The 20895-nt window shown below is 37.7% G+C and overlaps 1 protein-coding gene across 6 annotated transcripts in view; it reads left to right on the forward strand.

Annotated features, from left to right (window-relative positions):
• ATM (Serine/Threonine-kinase ATM-like protein) overlaps positions 1-20895 on the forward strand; it is a 533430-nt gene that overhangs the window by 162514 nt on the left and 350021 nt on the right. For all 6 annotated transcript variants that reach the window (XM_089417581.1, XM_089417585.1, XM_089417584.1 and 3 more), the window contains 4 exons: positions 15795-15951; positions 17542-17588; positions 17686-17749; positions 18049-18123. In XM_089417581.1, the coding sequence (XP_089273707.1) occupies positions 15795-15951; positions 17542-17588; positions 17686-17749; positions 18049-18123 (343 nt within the window). The remainder of the gene's footprint in view (positions 1-15794; positions 15952-17541; positions 17589-17685; positions 17750-18048; positions 18124-20895) is intronic.

Genomic DNA, 20895 nt, shown 5'->3' on the forward strand with positions numbered 1-20895 from the left:
AAAATGTCAAAAACCTAAGAATGGCATAAATGTTTGGAGTGCTTCCTTATGGATTAGCGAAGACCTAATTGTGGAAAACCTTGTAATGAATATAAAATATATAAATAAACAATTATTATTAATAGTAATGTGAATTAAATAACCTAAGGGACAACTTTTCACCTATGCGACTTGTCATTGCATATAGGTATATCATCACAAGGCTCATTGTAACTCATCTATTCAGTTATCAGTTATATGTTATTTATTTGCATGGATTCCTTTTTGTTGACACCTAATCATGGGGATTGGGTGAACAACTGTAATTAGTGTAAATAAATAATAGAAGAAATGGAGAGTCATCGGGAGATGAACTGAACAGTCACTCCCTCTTGTATATAATAATAAACAACCTGAATGAATAATACGATTACATTTGAGGAGTTACCTCTTGGTCTGACATGGTATCAGAGCCAGCGCCATTTTTGGCTTCCCTCTCTGCTTTGTAACTCCCTTCTGCCTATTCTACCTATGTTCTGCCTATTTTGCAGAACTGACCTCTTGCAACCACTCCACAGGTGTGCCTCTGTCAAGAATTTGATAATCGTTCTGCAGGTTTTCCCCTCTCTGGCAACTGCTGCAGACGTTCGGCTGGTTATGTGAGGCAACTGCTCCATGGTATTGGCCCTCCGCCTTCCCTAAAAGAAAATTCATGGGTACTTGCTTTGACACGGAGTTTTAGACTGACTCTCAGATTGACGGTGAAGAAAACCTAAATACAGGTCCGGAATGTGTGCTTTGTTGATAGTTAGACATTGAGGTTCAATTTTTGTGTGGACCATCTCTAAATTGGACCTTCTGAAGTGGAAGCCTTACATCTATACTAACTTGTTGGGTTTTGTGAGCATGTCCATACCTCTATTATATACATTAAAATTGTAGTTTTTTTTACAAGTAGAAGTGCAATTTCTTACAACTTATTGGCAACAAAAGTATATTTAAAAAAAATGCACTATTTAATATCTATTGTGGAAGTGGTCCTCAATGGGAAAGAAAATTATCTTGAGTGGTCTTGGAAAATCAAACACACTCTCATTTTTGATGAGCTGTGGAAAGGAGTGTGTGTTGGAAACAAAGATAAAGAGCCAGAACAACCTACCTTAGACAAGGAATTCGCCATTTGGGAAAATTAGAACAACAAAGCTTATGCATTGATTGCAGCATTAGTAAATGAAGAGGTGAGTCGCCATATTTCACCATTTTCAAATGCTTTCGAAGCCTTACACAAATTGAAGGAACTCTATGACTCACACTTTGCACTTGAAGTTGTTCAACTCATGATTAAACTGTTCACCCTTGAATTACAAAATGATCATCCTCTTGCTCTTGCATCAGAAGTAAAATCTATTATGCATGATATCAAAGTCACTAATGTTGAACTGGACATTCCTCTGATAGCTTTTCTCGAGGCACTTTATCCCACTTACTCAGATTACCTTGAGTCATTGCAAGCAAATGGAAACTTCAAAGATATTATCTTTGACTCCCATGTGAAAAAAATTGCTGAAAGAGAGAAAGCTTTTGGGAAGAAGACGACTCCTCAGTCTTTTGAAGAGGCTGTGTGCTTTGCACATAGAGAGAAGAATCTTGCTTAGGATTCTTCCAGAGGAAGAGGTGGTCGAAGAGGAAGAGGAAGAAATTTCAGAGGCAGGGGGGGCAGACACTCTCAAGGAGAAAAGTCAGATTTGCACTGCATACGCTGCAAAAGAGATGGATTACATGATGCATCCACATGCAAGTTGCCTTTGGATAGAATTGAGCATGAAAGAAACCAACCCAAAGGTAAAACTAATGACAAAGAGAAAGGTAAAGCACCTGAATCCGCTCACTATGTTGTGGCACACTGTAATATTGGAGTAAATGAAGACTTATTTAATGCTTCACTTGCTTCATGGAAAAATGATTGGTTGCTTGATTCAGGAGCAACTTGCTACATGACTTTTAGAAGAGATTTTTTTGAAGAATTTACTGACAATGTTGATGGAGCAGTATACTTTGCAGAAAAATCAAAACTCAAGCCATCAGGGCTTGGTACAATCAGGCTTAAATTGCCTGGTCTTCCAGACTTTCTTCTACATCATGTTTTATATCTCCCACAGTTGAGGAGAAACTTGTTGTCCTTGGTCCACATCTGCCAATAAGGACAGTCCATTCATATGTTTGATGGCAAGCTTGAGGTGAGAAAAGCATCAGACAACTCACTTGTCATGACGGGGATAGAAGAAGAAAGGCTTCTCAAGCTACAGGGTACCTCTGCTCATGCACAAAATTTCTCATACAATTCTCATTATGAAGAAGGTACATTTCCATCAAGTTTATTATGGCATGTTAGATTTGGACACTTGAACTATGACAACCTCCGCTTGTTGAAGAAAAATGGTGTTACTGGTTTGCCCACAATTCCTAGGAAACTAAAGCAATGTGATGCAATTCTAGGAAAGCATAGCAAACAATCTTTTCATGAGTCACATTCCAGAGCGCATAATTGAACTCATTCATTCAGATTTATGTGGTCCAATGCCTGTTCCTTCTGCAAATGGAAATAAATATATGATGACATTTATTGATGACTACACCAGAATGTGTTGGGTTTATTTATTGAAGAACAAATCTGATGCTTTTCAAACATTCAAGAACTTTCATACATGGATTGCAAATGATGCACAATCTCATATTCGCTCTATTTGCACTGATAATGGAAAAGAATACACTTCAAATGAATTTGAAAACTATCTTCGCCAGCATGGGATCAAACATTAAACAACTGTGCCTTATAATCCCCAACAGATCGAAGTAGCTAAAACAATGAATAGGACAATCTTAAATATGGTGCGCTCCATGATGTTTTTCAAAAATGTAAAATTGATGTTTTGGGCTGACGCAGTTCTATGTGTTGTATATGTAAAGAATAGATGTCCATCTAATGGTATTAGAAACAAGACTCCTTTTAAAATGTGGTATGGGCACATTCCTTCGGTAAAGCATCTCAGGGTCTTTGGTTCCACATGTTATGCCTTGATACCAAAGGTACATAGAAACAAGCTTGGTGCAAGAAGTTGTAAGTGTATCTTCCTGGGGTATTCAAACACCTCCAATGCATACCGCCTCTATGATGAAGTCAATAAAAAGTTTGTTGTATCTAGAGATGTAATCTTTCTTGAATCATCCAAAACTAACAATGTTGTTGAGTGGCAACTTGATCGCTTGGATAGATTCGCAAATGCAAAATCATTTCAAGAATTTGATAATCAGATTCCACATCTTGAAGGGGGGATTCCTATAGTAGATCAACCTGTGGAATCTTCTTCTGAAGCACTCTCTCCCCCGCATGAAACTCCAACAACGGATGATACTTTGAGTGATGTGATTGACATAATTGGGAGACTCAATCTTGATTCAATCCCAACTCAATCAACGGAGCAGCCTGGACCATCTCAGAAAGGTCCCCCAAAGTGGCTGACAAAGACACTTGAAAGTGTTCATCCTGATGAGGTTGGAAAGACAAGAACTAGAAATTCAACCCAGCAAAATGGAGGTGATGTAGATGACTCTGATTCACTTGTTGATATGGATGTTTCTTATGATTGTGAATTGAATTTGTCTACAGATTTTGAACCAACTTCCTTCGAAGAGGCTGCTTCTCATGATGAATGGAAAGAAGCTATGCAAACGGAGTATGATGCCTTGATAAAGAATGGCACTTGGAAGATGGTTGATCCTCCATTGGGAACCAAACCAATTGGCTGCAAGTGGGTCTACAAGAACAAGTATAACACTGATGGCTCACTTGACAAGCACAAAGCCAAGCTTGTGGCAAAAGGTTTTGCACAGAAGGAAGGGGTCGAATATGAGGAGACTTTGCCCCCACAACAAAATGGGCTACTATCTGAACACTCTTTGCCCTAGCAGCTTAGAATGGTTGGAAAGTCCATCAAATGGATGTAAAAACTGCTTTTTTGAATGGAGATTTAAAAGAGAATGTTTTTATGTCCTAGCTTGAAGGATTTGCTATAAAAGGACATGAACATAAAGTATGCAAACTTGTGAAATCCTTGTATGGCCTCAAACAAGCACCGCGAGCCTAGCATGAAAAACTAACTGAGCATTTTCTGAAACTCAATTTCAAACATTATGATCTTGATGATGCAACTTTGTTTATCAAGAAGGTTGGCAAAATAATTGTATATCTTTTGGTATATGTAGATGATCTTTTGATGACAAGGAACAATGAGAGCTACATTGCATCCATAAAGAAGGAATTGAAGAAAGGTTTTGAAATGACTGATTTGGGCTATGTTCATTACTATCTTGGTATTGAAGTAACTCAACATTCGAATTCCATATTCCTTTCTCAAAAGAAGTACATTGGAGATCTGTTGAATAGATTTGGCATGACTGAATGCAATCCTCTGACTACTCCAATGGAACAAAACTTAAAGCTCATATCCATTGAAGGAAAATAATTTGAGGATGCAACAAAGTATAGACAACTTGTAGGAAGTCTCAACTACCTAACTACTACCAGACCAAACATTTCGTTTGCTGTTGGAATCCTCTCCAGGTTTATGCAAAAGCCTTGTGAGGGACATTGGTTTGTTGCAAAAAGAGTTCTAAAGTACTGGAAGGGAACTCAAGACTTTGGAATCAAGTATACATAGGTGGGCGACTTTAGCTTGATTGGATACTTTGATTCAGAGTTCGATGGAGACAAAGAAACTAGGGTATTTACTTCGCGTTATGCTATGAGTCTTGGATCAGGAGGTGTCTCCTGGAGATCACGCAAACAATCAGTTCCAGCAGATTCCACAACAGAGGCAGAATATGTGGTAGCAGCTGAGGCAACAAAATAAATTGTGTGGCTTAGAAAAATTCTTGAAGATTTGCAGGTAAAACAAGTACAATCGACACCACTCATGATTGACAATACCTCGGCAATAAAGTTGGCCAAGAGCCCAAAGTTCCATGATCGAACGAAGCACATTGATTCGACATCATGTTGAGGCCAAAACAATCCATCTTCACCATTGTTCCACTAATGAGCAGATTGCAGACATCTTCACCAAAGCGCTTGGAAGAGAAAATCTTGAAAGATTTAGAACAATGCTTGGACTCACCAATGTCCCTTCAGATTAAGGGGGGGGGGAATGTTGACACCTAATCATAGGGATTGGGTGAACAACTGTAATTAGTGTAAATAAATAATATAAGAAATGGAGAGTCATCAGGAGATGAACTGAACAGTGACTCCCTCTATAATAATAAACAACCTAAATGAATAATACGATTACATTTGAGGAGTTACCTCCTAGTCTGACACACTTTATGCTATTCTTCTTATGGTTGATATTTTCAGGATATGAACTGTTGTTCATTACATTGGTATCAAAGCCCCTTCCAATGTACTTTCATTGATTCTAATCTTTGGCACTCACTATTATCAAAGTTTCTCTGATTCTGAGCCCTTGACCACAAATTGGCCTTCAGTCATTTAAAGTTCAGAAGTTTATTGAAGAAAGACATTCCAGTGCAAGTATTTCATTGACATACATTAAAATTTTGTGAATATGAATTGCTGCGAACTCTATCATAAATTTTCCACTGTAACTTTTGAAGCAATAACCAAAAGTCAAAAAGGTTGAGATACAAAGTAAATTTGTATGAATACAACATGTAGAAAATGACACAACTGTAGAAAAAAGTGAAATGAAGTCGTAGATGGATTGCTTAGATCACACATAAGTTGTGCAAAAGACAAATTGATTCGAAGAACAATGATAAAAGGAGAAGGAAAATATACCATATTTGCAATTACAAAGATTGTTAGTCATCAAAATGAAATTAAGCTTTTTAGGAACCATCAATTATAGATAAAATCAGCAGAATAATTTTTCTTACTGTTTAGTATTGAATGTGCCATAGCCAGCTTTGCATCTGCAATTTTTAAGAATAAAAGAAATTGATGGTCAAGTCAAGCCTTTAATGGAAAGAGTTTCTTTGGCACATCCTATACAGAATAGGATATATTGGCACTGTGTTCCCCAATAATTATGATGTAATTCAACAAAGAATAACTGACATGGAATTAGGGAAGAGTTGAACAATTTCAGTTGCATTTGTGGCTTGCTGGTCAAAGAACAAATTAGAATGTTCCCTTGTTGAGAGCTTCTCAGAAATTCAACACATTGGGAGCTTAGCGATTGATTGAGAATCCATTTGAAGGGCTTAATTGATGTGACATGATGGGTAGGTTAGTCAACAGAAATTGAAGATCAAGGGAAAATAAATTATTAAAGTTCGAAGTATTGTCAAAGTTCACAACAAAGAAAAAATGAAATAATTGAATCATATAACTTCCATTCTATAGTTGATAGTGGAAATTGAGTATACAATATCCTATACATTTGAAAGGAATTAATAAAGAGTCTTTAATTAAATAATGTCTTGATACAAGGTAAAAATATTCACTAAGAGGAATAAAAAGGGATGAATCTCCATGTAAAGGCCTCTATTAAAGAATATTTTAATAAGTGAAGGTGAATAGCATAAGTACCAGTATTATTTATATTATATTTGTAAAGTTATATGTTCATAAGTTTTCTTAGGAAATTAGTAAAGTTGAAGATTCTCCTGGAAAGAAGTAACCCCTGGAATATGTGAGCTATGAACAATGAATTCCACAAAAAATTTAACCCTTTGGACTAATTATCCTTTTTCTGCAATGAAGTGAGTATTTCTCAACCTTTGAAAATAAATATTTCCTTTGCCACAAGAGTTGGAGAGTATTAAGTGCAATGAAACAAACATGAAATGATAAAGTATCAGAAAAAGTTCAAGGTTTCAAGAATAAATTTAACAAGGATTTTTTTTTTTTTTTTCCCAATGGAAAAATACGTAATCTTTCATTATGTGGAAAGTATTTCAAGGTTTCAAGAATAAATTTAACAAGGATTTTTTTTTTTTTTTTCCCAATGGAAAAATCGTAATCTTTCATTATGTGGAAAATTTACATGTAGTGGTGCCCGAGGCATATGCGAGTACTGTTGGCCCATGACCATTTCGAATCTAGTTGTGTCAAAAATATAAATGGCCAAGCCATTTCCTGTAGGAATCCCTGTACATATTCAGACTGTTTGTCCATATATCAGCAAAGATAAATATATGCATGTTTTGGATAAAGCTATGATAAAACAACAAAAATATATATTTAGGGCCTTTCCACCCTATGGTAATCCTGGTCTATATATGGCCTGTGGTGGTATTGGTAGAAATCTGCTCCCATCTGTTCAAAGATTATCCACAAGCCTTGGGGTAGTAGTGTGCCCTCCTTGGAAAGTCTGTCAGCATTTTCATTATATTCCCTGTATATATGATGACAAGAGGTTGAGTTAAACACTGCTTTGAAATTGTAGACTTCATCCAAAATATTTTGAAGTGAAATAGCATGACAATGATTTTTATTGTTGAACCAGTTGATAATAATTTTTGAATCCCCATAGATCTGAATGGTAGAGCAATCATGAGCTAATGCAAAATGGAGCAGATGTCGGAGGGTAATAAGCTCGGCAAAATTGTTTGTTCCCTCCCCTAGTCCTAATTGGACCTTATAGAAGTGCTGATCAGAGATGTATAGAATGAAACCCCCTCCGCAACCATGAGGTTGGGCTGCTCCATCGAAGAAAGCCCATGGCTTAGTTTTATCAATCCGACCAGGGGCCGAGGTTCTGCAAATGTGGGGATTTGCCTCTTCTGGAATGTCATGATAAGCTGCCACAACCTTTGCAATGATAAGAGGCCAGCGGACAGTTTCGTTCTTAAAAATAATATGGTTCCGAGTAAGCCATATAGTCCAACAGAGGATAAGAGGTAGGCATTGTTCCTTTGCTCCCTGGTGTGTTGCGATCCAATTGTTCCATGCTTGGAGAATAGAAGGGCCTTGCCATGCGTTCTGCAAGGAGAGATGTTGCATGGTAGATTGCCGAAATTGAGTGACAGTCGGACAGAGCAGATACAGGTGCTCGTTGGTTTCAGAGTCTTGCTTGCAGAGAACGCACCAGTTCGGGCCATGAATAGATCTGTGCAGAAGGGCTTCACCTGTAGGAGTTTTGTTGCATAAAACACTCCACATGAAGAGGCGCGCCCGGGGAGGAGTTTTCATTTTCCAGATCTATTGCCACCATGCTTTAGTAAGTGTAGGTTTGCGATCTGGGAGGAGGTGGGTGTAGCCCAGCTTTGGGGTGTGTTTCCCATGTTCAGCTAGTATCCATACTAGTACATCTAGGTCATTATTTAAAGTTTAACAAGGAATTATTTGATAAGATAATTGTATTAATGTCCAAAGCATGACTAGAATAGTTGTTCAATGGGACTGTGTTAGGTACAATGGTGTCGGTACAAAGTAGGAGCACTAAAGTGGCTCCTTTAAAAGACAAAAATTAGAAAATGAAAAAGCATTCTACTCTAAAATCCTAGATGGCCAACTCCAAAGAATGGAGAGGAAAATCTAAGAGAATGATGTACAAGATGGGAGGCTAATTGGCATAAGGTACCAACCATAAGAGGCGATTCTAGATCCATTGTTCTTGTGACAACTGAGGCCAAATGGAGAAAACACAACATATATATATATATATATATATATATATTTGTCTAGAATAATATTTAGGTGAGGAGCTTGAGTGAACATTGTTGGACAGTTTGCAAGGAAGGGATCGTTGTTGTGGTCTAGAAGATCTTGACTAGTGAGTGTATTGTATGGTGATTTTGTCTGGGGGCGCCTTTGAGATCTCACTAGGAAGGGAATAGAGCCCCGTGTAGTGATATGCAAAGTAGAAATTGATATTTGGAGTGGATGGCTAAAGGATGGAAGCACAAAGACAAAGAGCCTCCTACATATTTAAGGTCAAGCATCTTTGGTTGGGATATCTAAAGATGTTAATTTTAGGATAACAATGGTATGTTCTATGCTTAGAGCGATTTTACTTCAATTTTCTTTATTAGCTCAATATCATATCCAGTATATCAATCACATCAACATGATAGTAAAATGCAGATGGAACATAAACAATAACAGTAGAAGACAAGCCAACATAAGAGTACACAAGATATGGCACTAGTCAGGGACAAACCCCAATGTGGGGAAACCCTTGATCAATTCTTCTTATAATTCTTCAAAAGTTCAACACAGAGAGAGAGTACAATTTACAATATTCACTTGCCCAAACTGATTAGTCAAAACAACAGAAACATAAAGCCCTAACCAGAAAATCAACGCTGGTCAACAGGGCTGAAATTGACCTCCAAAACAACTTGGTCAACCTTGGTCAACTTGGCCTCCAACAACAAGATAATGCAGCCCAAAATAGTTCGAAAATAACCAATCAAATTTGGTCAACAAAAGTCAACGCAACAACCCAAATTAGGGTAGTCAACACAGGGGTCAAACTTGCTCAGTTTTTGTGCCCAGAACAACAGCTTGCCAAAACAGAGGTCTCCCTCACAAAACCGAAGTCAAACAGGGTCAACACTGGTCAAAGTCAACCTCTTGAAATTTTGGCCTCTTGAAATTTTGGTTTCCTGAAATTTTGGCCTCCTGAAATTTCTGTCAAATCTGGTCAACACAATAGCTAGAAAAGACAATGTTCCTTTCGCATGTGTGGAGAGAGAGAGGCCCAAAAATCTGTACCCAATTAAGATGAGAGAGAAGGATGAATGAGATGAGATGCCAAAATGAGGAGGAAGCACCTTGTATTTATATGTAACATTGAAGGCTGGAGGAGGCTATTTTGATGGCTGGCCGACCTTGACAATTTGTCCATAATCAAAATAAATTCATAACTTCATTTGTACATGTCAAAATGGGATGATCTTTAGATCAATCCTACACCTTTGGAAAGAGGAATCCAAGAAAAATATCAGCTGCCTCATAAGCGCTGTCCAAAGTGATGTTTGGCCCTAATTGCCAAATTTAACACTCCCTCTCAACTAGGCAAAACATCTCCTGCCAAATTGTTTGACAATCTGTACCATCCCTGTCATTGCACTGCTCTGCTGAACCATGAAGAAAGAAGAAATGACCGAGAATGTATCATACCATTCTTCACTGACCCGAAGTTAGTGTCCAACAATAGAGAGTGTGTCATACCACTCTTAACTGACCTGTAGTCAGTTTCCATTGATCCCAGATCAATATCAACATCCTAGCATAGGGAGTACGGTAGTACACGATGCGTCCATCGGTAGTACTATGGTCCCTATCCTCATTTCCATACTCATTGGCCAGACGAGAGGTACTTCCCATAAGTCCTGGATTGCATGGGTAGGATGTGCCGGCAGGAGAAGGTGAACCATTCATCTTGCACATATGCCATAAGGGAGGGTGAACCACTCAGCTTATGCATCTGCCACCATGGGGTATCACAGGGGAAGGTGAACCATTCACCCTGTACACAACGCACCACTAGGGGAGGGTGAGTCACCCTATGGTCGCTCCAAAAAGTACCCCAAGCCCCTCGGAGCTCCCAGGGCTCACTATCCATCTCATACAATAGAATGCATTGATTCGTTCCTATCAAAGATTTAGGAAGTCCGAGATCAGTTGGCAGCTGTACGATCAACACCTCAGCCTACAAAAATGGTGAGGTTGGTCCTGAATTCTGTCTCAGAAGAATGGCAAGTATTTGTCTAAAGTATCCTGGGCAGAGAGAGATTGCTGGATTGGGAGAGAATGTGGGCTGCTCTTTAGCAGGAAGAGACGAGGCAAGACTTAGTCAAGTGCAAACTTGATGGTAGCAACAACAATGGGACGAAGCCTAAGGAGGAGGAAGAGAATGTAGCCCTTGCATCAAAGGGGTAGCAGGAGCAACAAAGGCAGAAGAAGGATGTCTTAAGAATCAAATGTTTCTGGTGTGGTGAATTTGGTCACTATGCTATGCAGTGCCCTTTCACGAAAAAGGACAAGGAAGAGAAACATGATCCGCAGGCTGCAACCGCAAAGATCGAGGAAGAGGAGTTCGCCATGATTGCCCAGATACCTCCAGGGGAGAGGTGGGGTGATCTAGTATTGTAGTTCGAAAGAACTGTAGATGGGCAGGATCCTTGAGGAGTCCACCTCTTAGATGAAATACCTTGCTACGAGACTCCATATTAGAAGTAGCAGGATGGACCAGGGTCAGTTGGTGCAAAGGAGTGTCAGAGTGACAGGTGTAGTGGCTAGGAGTGCTAGAGTCTGAGCAGCGCAGAGCTAGTGTTGGCAACAATGTAGTTGGCACTGAGAAAAGTCGGCAACAATGTAGTTGGCACTGAGAAAAGTCAGCAACGACGCAGTGGCTTTTGTGATAGGGCATAGATTAGCAGCAATCAGAACTTCAACAATAGTTGCATCATGCTGAACACCTTTGGTTCAGTGTTTTGGATGCCTTTACGTTGTTGTTGCAACAACAACAACAATAGGAGAGGGTTGCAGTGCAAATGTAGTGTTCGCAGTGGCAGGGCCATCAACAACACAGATGCAACAATTGCGCAGTAGTTGGTGGGCAGTGATGTTAGACATCAACAACGTAGAGGGAGATGTTACAGAGAAGGGTGATGCTTCGACAGGTTGCATTACTAGAGCACATTCCTCGCTAAGAGGGAGTGTTGATTTCTAGTAGCATCAGATGTGCTCTAAGCTTCAAAATTTGTAGGGAGGCTAGGACACATGTATTCCAGAATACCCAAAAATCGTTTTGGGAAATTCCACCCGGAGAAGGTTTTATTAAAATAATTATTTATTTTTAATGGATACCTAAGTCTAAACTTAGGAAATTAAAATAATTAAAGGGTATTAATCAAACGGGGGGTGAAACTTCTAGAAGAAGACTTGGATCAAGCTCAAATGATTTGAGCCATTGATTAGAATCTAATCTGGGCCGTTGATTGATCAACGAGAGGATTATAAGAAGAGGCTTGATGGGCATTTGGAAAATACATCAAGTAAGAGATCAGAGATCAATTTTCTCAAGAGAGCAGCGCAACAGTTGTCGGAGAAGTCATCGAGGAAAGTACTTGGAGTGAGGGGTAGGGATAGTTTTCCCGTTGGAGAGTTTCCTGATCTGTGGATACATCGTAGAGGAGGCAGAGAGAGATCCAGAAGCGGCAACGTAGATCCACACTGCGCAACGTAGAGCCACACTGAGGCAACACAGAGCCTGAGAGGAGATTCAAAATTTGCTGGAGAGTCAAGTTCTAGAGCCAGAAGCCAGGGTGTGAGACCGAAAGGGCAACAAGTCGAAGTTCTAGAGGCAAATCGATCAGCCAAAGGAGTGACACAGTCCCCAGAAGCTGTGATGCAGAGCAATGCAGTGATTGCGCAGAAACTGCGCAGAGGCAGCTAGGGGCTAGCCATTCAGTGGCTGGATCAGTATTGGATCGCTAGTGATAGTGTGAGGTATATCTCACTCATCTCTCTGTCAGTTAGAATATCTGTATTGGATAGCCAGTAAGGCATCCAAAGATTGTATTCAGACACTACCGTGTAATAATACAAACCCTCAACTGCTGCACCGTTTTCCCACATTGGGTTTTTCCGGGGACATTGGTCCAAAAACAACGGTGTCACTTGTGCCGGGTGTGTGTTATTTATTTCTTGCTTAGATTCTTGTTTCCACATATTATTTAAGTTGTGAAGGCTACAATTGTAATTACTTCGATATTTACAATAGAACACAGTAAATAACTTGCATGGATAAAAAAGTAGAAGTAATATCAGTTTGCTGTAGTATTGATTCGAGGATTCTCGAATTTTCACAAGAGAGTCATTGGCTGGCATTGTATCAAGTCCACATTGGCAGGTAATAAAAGGTAATTTTGCCGACTTTTTCCCGATTTTTACCAATTTTATCTCGATTTTTTCCGATTTTGGATCCTTGCCGATTTAATCCCGATCGCGATGTTTGCAAAATTGGTTTAAACTTTGTAGTACTTTTTATAACTATTGACTCTTTCATATTTATTATGGTATTTTTTGTAAACAATATATGACAATTTAAGTTTGAAGTTTGAAGCTGACATTTATAACTCATTGGCAATGAATTATGAATATCATGTTTCATAGAACGTTTCATTTCATGTTTGAAACTTTGGTATTCTTTGTTATAGTTTGGATATTGGTAATGATCACTGTTACTGACCACCAGTGGGTGACACCTTAGGAGAAATTTTCTCCTTAATTTGTCTTCAGCTGGCAACCAACGGCCCTTGACAACCACTAGTGTAGCCGATATTGTGCCAGTTGATCTCCGCTCCTTGAGCCAGTCATATGTCCCCTCGCCCATTTGTCAAGATCATATGTTTGAAGGTGGGCCATCCAATCCTAAGGTATGCCTTTCATTGTGCAATCAGGTGCTTATGCTTGTTTTTCCATGGGCACACTTGGGTAAGGATGATTGGTTGACTTGGAAGAGGAAGGGTTTCGACTGCAGTCCTATTCCCTCACCTTAACTGGGGGGGTTAACCCTCAATCCTAGTCCTGTGGGATCTCCCCTATCGGCTTATAGCTTCAAGATTGTTGAAAATTGATAGCTTAGGGGTGAATTTCTAAAAAATAGGAAATCTAAAAATGGAAAGTCTAAAGATAGTAAATCACTTTGCATCAATTGGTAATCAAGTATTTTTGATGAAAAATCACTTCTTATCATTAATCAATCCTGATAATTCAATCTCGACTTAATATTTTATCATTAATATTATTATTATTCTTATGATACTATTATATTATTATTAAAAAGAAATTCAAATCACTCAATCATGACTCTTAATAATGTTCTCTTACACTCTCATTATTGGCATGGCATATTCCTCTTACACTCTTACATTCATTAAAGCACGTCATAAAAAATTCTCTTACATTCTTTTATACTCAATAAAAGCATGTCATAAGAGATTCCTCTTACGCACTCTTTAATGCATATGTTACACTCTCTCTTAGAAGCACAAGTTACAAAGACATGCATACCTCCTTAATGGCATGAGTTACATTTCCTAAATGAGCATATGTTACTCTCTCTTGACATGCGAGTTACTCCTCCTTTATGGCATTGATTTGTTGCTCCTCCTATATATATGTGCCTCATTTTTTCTCCCGCCACTATTTGTGCATTGTGAAAGAAGAATTCGAACTTGAGGGAGAGCTGGAGAGCTGAAAAAGATTGTGAGAGAGAGACTTGGAGAGTAAAAACAAAACTTGGTGAGCCAAGGTTGATTCAATGCTTCAATGTTTTAGTGTTGATTTAGTTGTAGGGAAGGTTGATTCAGTGTGTGCATCTGCTGCTGCTACCAATGATCTTCATGCTACATCTTGTTCAGATTTGGGTGAACTTACTCATTCTCTTGCTCTCTCATTGTACTCTGTATCTCTGCTGAATAATTGATTTCTAATAGAAGAAAAATCTGATTGGGTTTTCCCCTTGGGGGTTTTTCCTTGGTCACTGGACCTAAATTCTCTGTCTCATTTTGTTCTTGGTTGTCTTTTATTGTGCATATGATTATGTTTAATCTACAATTGCTTATCTAATATTGCAAGATAAAGAAGTTTTGTCATAAGTGATTGTTACAACATAGAACATCAGAATTTCAACATGGTATCATAGCTTTGGTGAAAACAAGTTCCATTTCTAGCTCTCTTTTCGCTGATATATTTCTTGTTGTCCACTCCATTTGCAACTTTCTTTCTACTGAAATATCTCTTGCTGTTTTCTCCATTTCCAGGTCTCGTTATGTTGAAATATCTCTTGCTGTTCCTTCTACTTGCTGCTCATTTTTTGCTGAAATTTCTCTTTCCTTTTGCTGCTGAAATATCTCTTGTTGTTGCTTCTACTTGCTGTCCGCTCCATTTGCAACTTTTTTTCCACTGAAATATCTCTTGCTGTTTTCTCCATTTCCAGGTCTCGTTCTGCTGAAATATCTCTTGCTGTCCGCACCAATTGCAACTCTCTTGCTGCTGAAATATCTCTTGCTGTTGCTTCTACTTGCTGTCCGCTCCATTTGCAACATTTTTTCTACTGAAATATCTTTTGCTGTTTTTTCCATTTCCAGGTCTCGTTCTGCTGAAATATCTCTTGCTGTCCACACCAATTGCAACTCTCTTGCTGCTGAAATATCTCTTGTTGTTTCTTCTACTTGCTGCTCATTTTTTGCTGAAATTTCTCTTCCCTTTTGCTGCTGAAATATCTCTTGCTGTTGCTTCTACTTGCTGCTCATTTTTTGCTGAAATTTCTCTTCCCTTTTGTTGCTGAAATATCTCTTGCTGTCCTTTTCTATTTACCGCTGAATTTTATTGCTGAAATTTTGCTGCTGAAATTTACTACTACTGTTCTTCCAAGATTTCTAGGAACCCAAGATATGATAATAATTTTGCAGATAGTAAATAATGTTTTGCATGTGTTTAATTGTTGTTCTTAAACCTGATCACATTAGTGCCACTTCCCACAGTGCCTGATTTATGGCAGCCTTGGTTTCAGTGTTAACTCGTTAAATTTATGATTTGTATATCTTCTATAGAGCTTGCAACTCAACATGACATTTTGTTATAATATGTTTGTCTATAAGGATTTCATACCTTAATATATTTCTTGATATCTTTTCAGGCAAATATATGGCAGTATTAAATTTGCCTTATTTTAGTACTTTTCTCTTTATCATTTGAAAATTTGGCTTGTATTTGGTTACAACATTCATTGTCAAATGTAATTGCTAAATTATCTACCTTCCCACATTTCCAGTTGTAATTTTGAGGTGAAGTTGGTCACTGCTACAAGAGTAAAAGTTGTTACCGCAAAAGAGGTTTTGGAGATGGGAATGCAAGCAGAGCCATTTATGGAAACAGCTCTCGTGACACTTGGACATCTTGCAGCATCAAGTGAGAAGGTGGAGGAGGAGGTAGTGCTTGAAATATTTTAATGCAAAAGTGTCTTTTATGTCATTGGATTTCCTCTTTCTTTAAATCTATGTGGTCTTTTGATGAAGTTTCTTTTTAAGCTTGAATTGTGAATAAAGTAATCAGCTGATGTGTTTATATGCTTTTCATGCAAGCTACTCTTTCGTTAGATGATATTTGTGTTTTGACCTTATAATGGTTATAAATGTGGCATCCACATAAAGTTAAAATGTTCCATACATTTTCCAGAAGTCACTAGGGTGATGTTTCCTGGAAAATGCTGGACGGAAACACTAATCAGTAGATAAGAACTCGAACAAGATTTGAAGCCTTAACATTCAGAATGAATAGTGTATAAGCTGTCCTTTTTTCCACCATTCTACGCACTTTATTCCTTTAGATTCCCATATTATTATTTAATATGATAAAGTACCAGCCTCTGACTTTTATACTACGATTTCTCTGTGAGAAATGGTAAGCACTTTTTTACTTTCTCTGGTGCTGATTGTACGTTAACTTTTCTTCTTTTTTCCCTGATTCAAATAGAATTAGTGTGTGTTGACTTTTTATTTAGTTTGTTCTTTTCAATATGGATGTGGATCAAAAGCATTTTGAGCCAGGAGGTTATTTCCCATTTATATTTGCTTTTCGTTTTTGGTGACTTGACTACTTCCTATTTGATATTGTCTTTTTAGAAGTCTCTTTTTATCACTTTTGAAACTGACTCTTGCTCGTTTTCTAATTCTTAAAAGTTAATATCAATTGACATAATCACTACCCCTCTTTTCTCTTTACTGAATGATAATCATGTGTAGATTAGTTATTATTGGTACTGATGAGGGGAGAAATTTGTTATTATCAATTTAAACTATGGATTGATGTAAGAGAATTCAATAACCTTCATTGATAAAATAGTTTCTATAACAGATTTATTAGAGGCTGTCGTATTGTACATATCGATCATTTCTGATCTCCTTGGAATCTAGCTGCCCAAGTAATCCATTACAGACCAACTTTACTTTTGCTCAGGATATTCTGAAAATTTGCCTTGATGAGTTTTCAACATTTGTTTGGAGAGTGGTCCCGACTCACTGCACCCACTCCTGTTGCATTAAAAATAGTTGTGGACTGCCTTACAGTACTGCAACTAATGACTATCATCATCATAACATTCACCAACTCATGTTAGGAATAAGATTAGAGAAGACACGAAGTTGAATCATGAATGCTTTACTTTATTTAAAATAATAAATAATCTCTTGAAATTCCTACTGGATGAGATGAATATTTATTAATATCCCTATAATGTGTGCTTCGACATCTATTTCTGAAATACTAGCTGTTTCAGGGCACAGATGTTATAATACTGCTTCCTTGGTTATATCTAATATGAATAAACCGATTTATGCTATATTAAGGGATTGTATTTAAAATTTGGATCAATAGACCTTGAATATCATTAATTTTTTGTGTTGATTTTTTTGGTAAGATAGAAATGACAACGGATTATTGATTTAAAATTGCACAGATATCGCATGTACTAGATATTTTATTTTAAATCTTTTATATGTTTTCTATGATCTTAAATGCAGGCTGTTTTTATGATATGTGCAATAGCAGCCATAAATCCTGCACACAGGTATATCCTGTTTATTTCGTGAGGTCTGTGGATTCTTTCTTCGGGTGCATATTTGTTCCACCCGTGGAGACTAATTACTAACAACATTTAATGCCAGGTCATTGATTTGTGCCATACTTGATCGTCTTTCAAAACAGCTTCAATATGCTACAAGGTTCAAGGTGAGTGCTGGGCATAGTTTTTTTCTTTTGAGAAAAAACTGCTTATATTACATAAAACTATGTCCAGAAGGAGAACAATATGTACAAGAACAAGGAAAAATGTACAATCAAGATTTTTATGTGCTCTAGCTGTTTCAACAAGGCTTTTATATTTCTGTTAAATACATATCCAATAAAGATTGACGCTATAAACTAATTTGATAAGATATGTCTATGTTATTCTTTTGGAGTGTTTGCTGTGATATGCACTGAGCATGTGTGATACAGAGACATGCGGAGTAATTGTTTTCTTTGTGCAGTATCTGGAGCAACTCATAGGATCTATCCTCATACGTTGGATAAAAGCACATCTGAGCCTTGCAGCTTTAGTTGAGGTAAGGTTTAAGCATGCAATTTTAATCATTAATTAGATACTTATGATCTGTGAATGCAGTAAGACTGAAGCCTACTCCTCTATTTCTTATTTAGAGGTAAGGCTTCTAAAACATCTGATATTTATGAATAATCTTGGTTAAATGTTGATTCTATCTCATAGTTAAATGCTAATTAATATTCACCTTTTAAAAATATAGAAATTATACTTTTATTATAAATATAAACTAGAAATAAATTTTTTTCTGACAACTGCCATATTCATTTCTTTAGCTAATGAGGGATAACAATACAGGTTTCATAGTAAGATCTCTCCTCCCTTCTATGAGTTTGTTGGTTTTGTCCATCTCCTGCAGAGCTTCTAGTTGTGTCCATAGCATAGCTAATTTCTTTTAATTTGTGTCACACTCTCCATATGATATAATGAGGTTAAATATTGTCTCCACCCTCCCCTTTTAGATACTTTTTGAATGCATTTTTCACATTGCCTCTTAAAGAGAAGATTAATAGGAATTTTAGGAAGACACCTACACTTCAGTTTCATCCTCTCAGACTCAGCCCCAAGCTAGCCTTCTACACACAGATATTATTACAGCTTATTGATTGTATAATGTTAATTTTAGGCAACAATGGTATGTCCTATGTTTTAGAGCAATTTTACTTCAATTTCTTTATTAGTCCAATATCAATATTCGCATCAACATGATAGTAAAATGCAGATAGAACATAAACATAAACAGTAGAAGACAAGCCAAGACAAGAGGACATGCCGACCAACTTGTTGTATATCTCTTTGGAGGTCTTCAATTCAGAGATATAGGCCACCAGATGCTTGCCAATGGAATCCCTGATAATCTTCTTCGCTTTGACTTCAGCCTTATTGTACTTGGTCTTCGCAGCAGGCGATGCATTTGAAGGAGGCTCAGGGATTTTACCCTGCACAAAATCCATCACTTCCTTCTCTTCCACGGTCAAATCAAGATACATCTTCCATCCATGATAGTCAGATTTATCATGGATCTTGTCTTCAGCCGGGAAGTGGGATGAGGAACCCATTGAGTCTTTTGTCCTTGTCCAATTGTCTTTGGTGATTGCTCTTTCACTCTTGCCTGGGCTTTGTCTTCACCTCAACTTTGATACCATGTTAATTTTAGAGAACATTGGTATGTCCTGTGTTTTAGAACAATTTTACTTCAATTTCTTTATTAGCCCAATATCAATATTCACATCAACATGATAGTAAAATGCAGATAGAACATAAACATAAACAGTAGAAGACAAGCCAAGACAAGAGGACACAAGATGTGGCACCAGCCAGGGACAAACCCCAATGTGGGGAAACCCTTGGTCAAATCTTCTTTTAGTCTTCAATAGTTCAGCGGAGAGAGATAGTACAATTTACAAATTTTGATAATTTATAACAGCAACAAAAGAGCCCTAACCAGAAAAGTCAATGCGGGTCAACAGGGCAGATTTCTTCCTCAATTCAACTCGGTCAAACCCAGTCAACTTCGGCCTCCAACAGCAAGTCTAATTAGCCCAAAACAGTCTGAAAAAGTCCAGTCAAAACTGGTCAACAAAAGTCAACCCTGTGGCCAGCCCTAGTACAGTCAATGCTGGTCAAACAGGAGGTCAGATTGCCTCGGTTCTTGTGCCCAGATCTGTGGCCTGCTAGGACAGAATTCCTCCACCCAAAATCGCTCCAAGAACAAGTCAACACTTGGTCAATGCAGTCAAAACAACCTTATGCAAATTCGGTCAACGACTAGAACAGAAAAGTACAGTCCTTTCCTTCGCACGTGTGGAGAGAGAAGCTGCCCAAAAATGCGTACCCAATCAGATGAGGAGAGAGAGATGTGTGAAGATGAGTGATGTCCAAATGAGGATGAGGCATCATGTATTTATAGGAAAACGTTGAGGATGAATAGACGTGACTGTTGGGCCTCTGAGCCTACATGAGTTTGCTCGCTGACCTTGACAATTTGTCTATAATATAAATAAATTCATATCTTCATTTGTACATGTCAGAATCGGATGATCTTTAGATCAATCCTACACCTCTTGGAGAGAGGAATCCAAGAAAAATATCAGCTGTCATAAATAAGATGACCCATGTGGAGTTTGGCCCTAGTTGTCAATTTTAACATATAATTTATCTGTACTATCTACTGCATCGGTGTTTGCATGGGATGCATGACCATGTGGAATTGATGGGAACATACCCAAAACTGGACTAGAAGTATTGTCAAGCTACAAGGTTACTACAATCCAAGATATCAAGCTGTACATATGTGTATCATAGAAGTGCTTCCTGTGTAATTTTTTTTGAAATTGGCAATTAATGCAATTCTGAAATTTCACCTCATTTACTTGAGGTTTCCTGGATCTACTTTTTGAGAATTTTTGGCCTTAAGGTTGATTTGAAGTATTTTGTTACAGAAGCTAATGCTTGATTCACTTCAACCTTACTCACCCAGCAACTTAAGATAATGAATACCATATAAATTTACTTCAATGCCAACAAGGTATAGGCCTTAAGCCACACTTTTCAAACATATAACAAATTTGAAATAACTTATTACACAAGATTATAACGACAAAAACTCTGTTCCTTTATCTTCTAGATATATGTTAAATTAATTAAGAAATTCAGCTATATATTATGAGAAGTCAAGACGAACAACAAGGGCTAAAATCTATTCAATAAAGAAGATATTTAGCATACTACACACACACATAGAAAACTGGTACAAATCAAGCTATCCAAATCCTAG

Source organism: Pinus tabuliformis, chromosome 3_2 (assembly GCF_031772625.1).
Source record: "Pinus tabuliformis cultivar Carrire ecotype Pingquan chromosome 3_2, CPIR1, whole genome shotgun sequence".
Lineage (NCBI taxonomy): Eukaryota > Viridiplantae > Streptophyta > Pinopsida > Pinales > Pinaceae > Pinus > Pinus tabuliformis.